Source organism: Notothenia coriiceps, unplaced genomic scaffold (assembly GCF_000735185.1).
Source record: "Notothenia coriiceps isolate Sejong01 unplaced genomic scaffold, NC01 NC01_scaffold00037244, whole genome shotgun sequence".
Lineage (NCBI taxonomy): Eukaryota > Metazoa > Chordata > Actinopteri > Perciformes > Nototheniidae > Notothenia > Notothenia coriiceps.
The window spans coordinates 21,878,420-21,887,114 of record NW_011369945.1 but is presented as its reverse complement, the minus strand read 5'-3'; the positions used below and the strand labels follow the sequence as shown (position 1 = coordinate 21,887,114).

The 8,695-nt window shown below is 42.3% G+C and overlaps 1 protein-coding gene across 1 annotated transcript in view; it reads left to right on the top strand.

Annotated features, from left to right (window-relative positions):
- LOC104965421 (E3 ubiquitin-protein ligase HERC2-like) overlaps positions 1 to 8,695 on the top strand; it is an 80,367-nt gene that overhangs the window by 70,049 nt on the left and 1,623 nt on the right. Inside the window, exons 6-16 of the mRNA XM_010794377.1 lie at positions 987 to 1,087; positions 2,489 to 2,630; positions 2,816 to 2,920; positions 3,076 to 3,247; positions 4,121 to 4,294; positions 5,112 to 5,300; positions 5,914 to 6,065; positions 7,239 to 7,396; positions 7,596 to 7,709; positions 8,043 to 8,294; positions 8,677 to 8,693. Of these exons, the coding sequence (XP_010792679.1) occupies positions 3,134 to 3,247; positions 4,121 to 4,294; positions 5,112 to 5,300; positions 5,914 to 6,065; positions 7,239 to 7,396; positions 7,596 to 7,709; positions 8,043 to 8,294; positions 8,677 to 8,693 (1,170 nt within the window). The 5' untranslated portion in view covers positions 987 to 1,087; positions 2,489 to 2,630; positions 2,816 to 2,920; positions 3,076 to 3,133. The remainder of the gene's footprint in view (positions 1 to 986; positions 1,088 to 2,488; positions 2,631 to 2,815; positions 2,921 to 3,075; positions 3,248 to 4,120; positions 4,295 to 5,111; positions 5,301 to 5,913; positions 6,066 to 7,238; positions 7,397 to 7,595; positions 7,710 to 8,042; positions 8,295 to 8,676; positions 8,694 to 8,695) is intronic.

Sequence of the window (8,695 nt, the reverse complement as noted above, 5' to 3'; positions counted from 1 at the left end):
TACAGGTAACCTACAAAGGAGCAGACGGTGAAAAAAAGAACGCTGTGTGTCCGTACAACACCAAAAAAAAAAAAAAAGAAGAACAACTTCTACTCCACAACACCCAAGATGAGATGCCAAGTATCTGAACTAGCATCACAGAGCAGCACACTGAGTTTAATGGATGTTTCCTTCTGCACTTTGTTTCTCTCGACAACAGGGCATGTTTGGTTTGTTCTTTGAGGGAAATAGTTTTTTTGAAGCTGTTGTTGGCCTGTGGGAAAATGTAATCATAAGAAATGACTCTGGAAAAGCTGCAGATAGAGCCATAAGAAATGAATGCAACTGATTATTTAATGTTTAATGTTGTTTTTATAGGCAATAATTTAAGCTTTGTTAGTTCCAGGTTTAATATGTGCAATAAGTTCATTTCAATAAGTTCTGCAATAAACATTGAACCAGTCCGGCTCTCGACTAGTACCCATTTTTTATTTTGGCCCACTGTGTATTTGAGTTTGACCCCCCTGCATAGTTGTGAGGGCTGTACTTATTTTTATTTAAAATGTATATCCATTTTAAAGCGTCTATTGAGGTTTTTTCGATAACTCTCTGAATGTATTTGACACACATTTTGTATAGCTTTGCAACAGATCTAAACGTGTATATTAAAGCTGGTTGTTTTGTATGTGTCTGGCCATAAAGAAATATAAAGATTAGTTGGCATTTTCCAAGTTTATTTTAAACAATTGTGCTCTTCAAGCTTCAAACTATTCAGTACAGCCCCAGAAGCTCTCTTGGAAAAACCCGAGTGTTTTCCAGGAAAGCTATGAAAAACAAACTAAAGCTGTAGATTAAACCAGTCCAGTAAAAACAACAGTTTGTAATGGTAAACACTTATACTGTGTATACATGAGTTAAAGCCTACAGCCTGGTATCAAGTGCTCACTTTGTTTTCCTCTTCTTCACCCTCTCATGTTAATCTCTGTGTGTTCTGCTCTGTTTTTCAGCACTCGTCCTGCCAGTAAAGGAGTTGAAGGTTTGGCCAGAGTTGGCTCCAGAGCCGCTCTCTCCTTCGCCTTCGCTTTCCTGCGCCGCGCCTGGAGGTCAGGTAAGAGTTTCCTGTCTGTGTTAGAGCCGCTGATAGCTGCTGTCAGAGTGATGGAGCGTCACTACACAGCTGTGGATTTACATCTTGCACCATGTGACACACTGCTCATAGTAAACAACCCGACATGTTTCTCAATGCTATGTTTGTAGCCTGAGCTTGTGATATCAGATGGATGAAGAGCTGCTGGGGTTGAGGGCTGAACAACATGGGGAATTATCTTATTGCATTAGTTTGAACCATTATAACTACTGCATTGAAGTATTCAAACATTTTCTTTTTCAGTCCTGAGATAAAAGACAGAATTCTGATTATTTTTTCGAAAAAGGTAATCATTTAAGACATTTAAAAAATAAAAAATGTAGATTATGTAGATTTAATAATTAGATTTCTTCAGATTTTTCTATTCGTTTTCTGAAAAAACTGAAAAATTAGATTAAAGTCAGATTTATTTAATTGTATTTCAGATTATTTATTTATGATTTATTACATACATATTTATATATATTTATTTAAATTGCATTTCCTATATTTAATTTTATTGTAAAATAAGAAGTTAATCCCCCAGTATAAGTGAAGGCAAACAAAAAAAGCAGCAGTGTTTAAAAGTCCTTCCTGTTAGCATGTTAGCATGTTAGCATGTTAGCAGATGTAGAATGTGGTCTGATGTGAAGAGGAGAGCTGCCGGTCCTCAGGGACTGGGTGGGAACAAAAGAGCCTGTCTGCTCTCTGAAGCCTTCCTGTAACATGAGCAACACACACACACACACACACGCACACGCACACGCACACGCACACGCACACACGCACAAAACACACACGCACCACAGCCTCGCTCTATTCCTAGCACACACTAGGTCAGAGCGGTGTAACAGTTTTTAATTCACCCACCGCCCAAATCTTAGACATTAAGATTTTAGAGTTTCTTCAAGTGCAATAAGGATAGGGCTCGTTTTATCTCATTAGTGACCTGTTGTTTTAAGATGAAATGCATGCATGGATGAGCCCATATAATCAATAGGGATGTACTGGATGTGATTTTATTGAATTAAAATCCAAATTAAGCTTAAAATGTCTATTTTAAAAGATAATCACTCTTTTTTCTAACTAGAACATTTACATAAAGTGATTTATAAGATTAAATAGACGTTTTATTCCGATGGTTATATGAATGTATGGTGCTCTTAGATTGCTGCAAGTCGGGAAAGCCATTGAATTAAAGGCTTTTTAAATTGTATGCAAACATGTGAGTTTACTGTAAACTGAACCACTGTGTACCCTCCTGTTGCGCTCATGCTGGGTTTGACAAATTGTACATTTCAGATGTTTCCCCCCCTCTTTGTGGGGTAGGTAATCTGACCACTGTGCCTCGTATAAAACAGAAGCGTGTTTGGTGTGTTTCAGGGGACGACGCAGACCTCTGCAGTGAGCTGCTGCAGGAGTCTCTGGATGCCCTGCGAGCGCTGCCTGAAGCCACGCTGTTCGACGAGGGGACCGTATCATCCGTGTGGCTGGAAGTCGTCGAGAGGGCCACCAAATTCCTCAGGTTCGTTATTTACTCCTCAATCCCTTCAGCTTGTGTTAACCACAGACCTTATTTCAGAACAACGACCAAAAACACATTGACTTCCAGATGAGGGAACAGAAAGTCCTAAAATGCTGAATGGTATTTGGATTTTAGGACTCTTTTGTAAGATGTGTTTAATAATATTTTGTGTTTCTCATGTGTAGTGACGTACATGGGAGTGCCAGCACCAAAGGCAACATTCCTCTGCAGGATCAGCACCTGGCGCTGGCCATCCTGCTGGAGCTGGCTGTGCAGAGGGGCACCCTGAGGTAACCTTCAACACCTTTAAACCCGCTCACATGCCTCTGCTGACACCCTGCTGAAGTGCTCTCTGCTCACTGTGTGTGTGTGTGTGTGTGTGTGTGTGTGTGTGTGTGTGTGTGTGTGTGTGTGTGTGTGTGTGTGTGTGTGTGTGTGTGTGCAGTCAGCTGCTTTCTGCTGTTCTGCTGCTGCTGCGCCTGTGGGAAAGCGGCACCAGAGAGATGGATAACGAGCGCTCCACCCAGGGAACCAGCGCCCCCCTGCTGCCCCTCCTGCAGCGCCTTCACAACATCCACAGCAGCAAGGAGGAGCCCGTCGCTGAAGAGGAAGCTGAGGTAATATCTCCTCTCTGAAACAGCTGTCTCATTAGCAGTACAGTTAGACACCGAAGGGATGTTAGAAATGGAACAAATGTTGTTTTAACTCATTTGAATGCCACTTAAAGGTGGGGTAGGTAATTCACTTCAGAAACACTTTTTGTTATATTCCATGGAATGCTCTTAACATCCCGATAGCAATGAATACATGAAATGCTTTGTCAATAAATACATACAAACATTTCATCTGTGGAAGCTGTGGCGCTGTAAAAAGCACGACCAATCATCTGAGCCGGCCCGGCTAAAATAACTGGATGGCCTACCTGTTATTTACAAACTTATCTCGTGCCCTCATTGGTCATGTTCGTGTGTGTTGGAGGAGGGGCTCTGTAAGGAAGTCTGAAGGAAGGGGCAGATTTTTTTCAGCTGCGTATTTTCAAATTCTAGTGCACTCGAGCTGGTTTCTCCATTCTTACCTACCCTACCTTTAAACATAGGATATGAGAAGAACCCTCTTAAATGAAATCACAGTGTGTCAAAACAGAGTATTAGACTTCATTCACACTAACTAATCAAATTAAACTTTATTTATATAGCACTTTTCATACACAAAGGTAACACAAAATGTTTCACAAAACATAAACAGTACACCAAAAAACTAAAACAATACTAATTTGATTAATAAGAACACTTTAAACACAGGATTGAATAAAATCAGAATAAATACAAATAAGACATTTTCTTTTTTTAAATAACTGAATTTTTCTACATTCTTTGAAGCAAAGTGTTCATCCCTGAATCGACAACATACAGTATAACCTGCCTGTTGTCCTCTTCCTGTTTAAGATTCAAGCTAACTTGAACTTTGTGATTGTTTGCTGGGATTCTCAGATCCTCACAGTGCAGATGAGTCCTAACGAGAGCTTCCTGCGCTACCTGACGCTGCCTCAGGACAACGACCTGGCCATCGACCTGCGGCAGACGGCCGTGGTGATCATGGCTCACCTGGACCGCCTGGCTTCTCCCTGCTGCCCCCCCCACTGCAACTCCCCCACATCACACAAGGTGAACTCCTCTTACCAACTCAGCATGGTTAGTGATCAGGCATAGAGTACATGTAGCTGGATTACATCATCAGGAAAATGTGTTCCCTTAAAGTTATATGAAAGGCAGCTTTTACTATGAATTTTAAATAAATAAATGTCTTGGTTTCTTATTTTTTCTAATATGGAACTATTAGAAACAACTGTGAACTTTCTGGTTCACACTGGGGTTAAAAATGGACGAAGGTGGATTGTGAAAAAGGACCAGGTTTATTGCCAGGGAGGGAGAGGTTCACAAAAACAAGCTTTGACAATTAGCCCCGCTAGGTCCTGAGGCTGCTCGGGGTCCGTGGATCACTGCAAGCGAGAGAGCAGAACCAGGTTACCAGCATTTATACTGAGAGCTTACCTGATTCTGCCCAGCTGTCTGGTCTCCGGCCGAGCCACTCCCATCCCTCCAGCAGCCGGCGCCCTAACCACACCCCGCTGCCACAACAACTATTAAACATTAATACAATTCATAATTAAAAGAAAATCTTCTTAGGAATATAAATATCCAAATAGTAAGTACAACAAGAACTTGACAAGTTACTCTGAACATTTTTAAATATGTAATGTATCAGAATTTAAAGTTGAAGAGCTGCGCAATTTTAAACGAGAAAACGTGTAAGCTTCACAGCAATTTGTATGAGGAACGGCTCTCAAGATTTGTTTATTTTTGCACGACAGTTAATCAATTCTCAAAGGTTGACCTTAATTGTCTACGCAGTATTTGTTATGCTCATGTGTTTCAGCCCATGTGACAGATGTGTCCTCCTCGCTGCCCTTGTTTGTTTCAGGGAACTCTGCAGGAGGTGATCGCCTGGGGCCTTCTGGGCTGGAAGCTTTACGCTAACGTTAACGGGCCGATCCAGTGCAAAGCCCTGTCCAGCGTCGGGGTGGCTCAGATCGTGTGCTCGGAGAAGGGCTTCCTCATCCTGTCCAGCAGCGGTGCCGTTTACACCCAAAACTACAAGAGCACAACCCTGGTCAGTTCTGACACACAGGTGGATTCTGTTTATTAACGCATTCTCAGTAGTAGTAGCTGATGGGGCTGCACCAATTGGAAAACATAGCGTATTGCGACCATTTTTTACTGATAGCAACTGTAACATTATATGATATATAACAGGGAACATTTCAGCTTGTGTTAAAGTCTCTCATCTTAAAGTCAATGGACCTTATTTATACTTTATTCTATACTTTTATTACTGAAATAAGGTCTGTGGTTAACACAAGCTGAAGAGATTTTAACATTTTATTCTATGACATCAAATAAGTCAGTAAAAAGCCCACTTCAGAACTCATCAAGTGGTGTTAATATGTCGAGATTATCCTGCTGAACAAAACGTGTAAGTATCGTTTGTTTGACACAGAGATTATTTTCGACATAATCAAAAGTCGAATGGAACAATATTTTTGTGGTGTGATGCTAATTTCTGGGTCGATTTACAAAAAGATCATTTCATCCCTGCTCCCCTCTATTGCACTACTCCACATTGCGATTTCAATAACATTTGTATTTATCGTGCAGCCCTGGAAGCAGATCCTTTTATCTCTATTTTCGGCTGAAGATTGAGTTTCTTAATTTGTTGGTTTCAGGCTCCGATGCTGATCCACGGTCTGAGCTCCAGGAAGATTGTGAAGCTGGCGGCTCATCCTGACGGGCAGCACTACCTCGCCCTGTCCTCCAACGGGGAGGTGTTCTCCTGGGGCTGCGGGGACGGAGGCCGTCTGGGACACGGAGACACAACGTAAGCAACTTAAAGAAACCCTGCGGCTGTTTGATCTCTACAAGATCCACCTAACTGCTCCCAGTGGTAGAAGAAGCACTCAGATAAAAGTACTAATACTCAAATACTCTCATACAAGTAAAAGTCTGGTCTCATTTAGACATGGTATATGTCCACAAGATAAAACGTCACCTTAACTCAACATACTGCTGGGAATTCTGCAAAATTGTACTAAAGTATAGAACTTGGGTAAGTGTGATGCCTGCCAGATACGCCACTTTTGCATTGCCACCTCCACTATAAAATATCATTGATATGGAAGACTGAAGGTACCATTAGGCGCTTTCACACCGCAGTACTTTTCCCACTTTAGTTCCGATATAGTTCCGAAATGTTGCGTTCACACCAAAGAAATCCGGAACAAAAATGAGTTCATGAGAAACTTTTTACTCAGTTTTCCATCCCTGCTAGAGAGCAGGGACTTTCGGGGAGAAAAAGGTTCCTATGTCTGATTGGCTGGGCGGATTGCAAACCACGCCCCGTAAAACTCCCAAAAAGTTTTGTGAAGCCGCCATTTTATTATCCTCGCATTAGCATTAAGCATTAGCATTAGCCCAGCACACCAACGCAGAGAGACTAACTTATGGCAACACAAAAGAAAACATGGGAGCGGTGGAGATGAAGAGGTGTCGGCGTTCTGGCGATTTACTGGCGGTTGCCAGTCCCCAACTCCGGGGACTTCCGGCCGGGGACTCCAGGTGGCAGTATACGCAGTGAAGTTGTTTGCGGCCTGCCAGTAAACCCAAAGCAGAAGAAGAAGAAGAAGTGACGTCAGCGGCTTCATTTGCCTAATCCTTCCCCAGGAACTTATTCCGGTATGAACGCGATTTGTACTTAGTTCATGAGAACTCTTTAGTTCTCATGAACTAAGTTCTGATGAACCTTTGTGGGAAAAGTACTGCGGTGTGAAAGCGCCTATTGTGGCAAAACACAAACATGTATAAATCGGCTAATATTTTTAGAATTTAGTAGAAGGAATTTGGTTAAATGATTGTAATTATAACACTAACTTTCCTCAACAAAAAAAAGCATAAATCAAAGCTTGACATACATTTTTTATTTTATTTTATTAGAATTTTCCTGAAAAGCTTCTTGTATTTGTCCGCTACATTACCTCTGTGTTCTTTCTTTCAGGTATCTAGAGGAGCCGACCATGATTGCAGCCTTCAATGGGAAGCAGGCAGGGAAGCATGTGGTGCACATAGCGTGTGGCAGCACTTACAGCGCGGTGATCACTGCTGATGGAGAGCTGTACACCTGGGGCAGAGGGAACTACGGCCGGCTGGGCCACGGTAAGATCCTCCTGCAGTAAACCGCTGGATGATGACACATTTCCTGACATTTAACTGATTTATTTGCTACACTTACTGAAACCCCTGAAGTCCGTTTGTCATTTTGACAGACTTTAATGCGAAAAGTACAATGTATCTATTTATTTATTAAAATGACTGGAAATATGAAAGTCTAACCCCTGCTTCTGTGTGGTCTCAGGCTCCAGTGAGGACCAGAACACCCCGATGCTGGTGACGGCGCTGAAGGGGCTGAAGGTGATGGACGTGGCCTGTGGGAGCGGGGATGCACAAACACTCGCTGTGACAGAAAACGGTAAGAACACAAGTCTTTTTTTTCAAACAAAAACAACCAGGGTCAATCAGGGTTGATCGGCTCAAAGACACCTGTTGCTTTTCTGAAAAGTTGAAATATTGTCAACTTGAATCAAACTGAACGGCAGCACAAAAGAGCAATCAAATATATGCTGGGAGTAGCGCTTTTTCTCGAGGCAGCTGCATGGGATGGCATGTGCTCTGTACTTATTTGAATCAATTGCTCAGAAAAAGGCAAATTCAATTTTATTGTCAATCTTTCAGTTTGTGTGAACAGTTTGTGTGTACAGACAGAGAAATACCTTATTAACTCGCCCCCTGTGTGTTCCCACAGGTCAGGTCTGGTCCTGGGGGGACGGGGACTACGGTAAACTGGGCCGGGGGGGCAGTGACGGCTGTAAGACCCCCAAGCTGGTGGAGAAGCTGCAGGACCTGGACATCGTGAAGGTGTGCTGCGGCAGCCAGTTCTCCGTGGCCCTCACCAAAGACGGACAGGTGTACACCTGGGGGAAGGGGGACAACCAGCGGCTCGGACACGGCACCGACGAGCACGTTCGATACCCCAAGTTCCTCGACAGCCTGCAGGGTCAGTTCACAGTTGTAAAATACATTAAACTTGGAGCCCCTTCTGTGACTCGTAATCAGAATCTTATTTACTTTTACAGCGTTACAGCAAAAGTGACATGGCAGCTAAAAGGCAAGCCATAATAAAAGTAGCTAACATGTTAAAAAAAACACACAATAGTAATAAAATAAAGAATAAGTACACATCCATGGCTAAAAAATGTGCAGCCGCATTTACTAGCAGTAGCTTAGTGATGATTGGTAGCTTTTTGATAGCTCCAATGTGTACAATGCATTCTGTATACATACCTATAATATAATTAATAATGTAATTGCCTGGAGACAGAGGGAATAAAAAACACAATGATACCTTTCCTTACCTGTGTGTTATTATTTTGCAATAGGTAAGAAGGTGGTGGATGT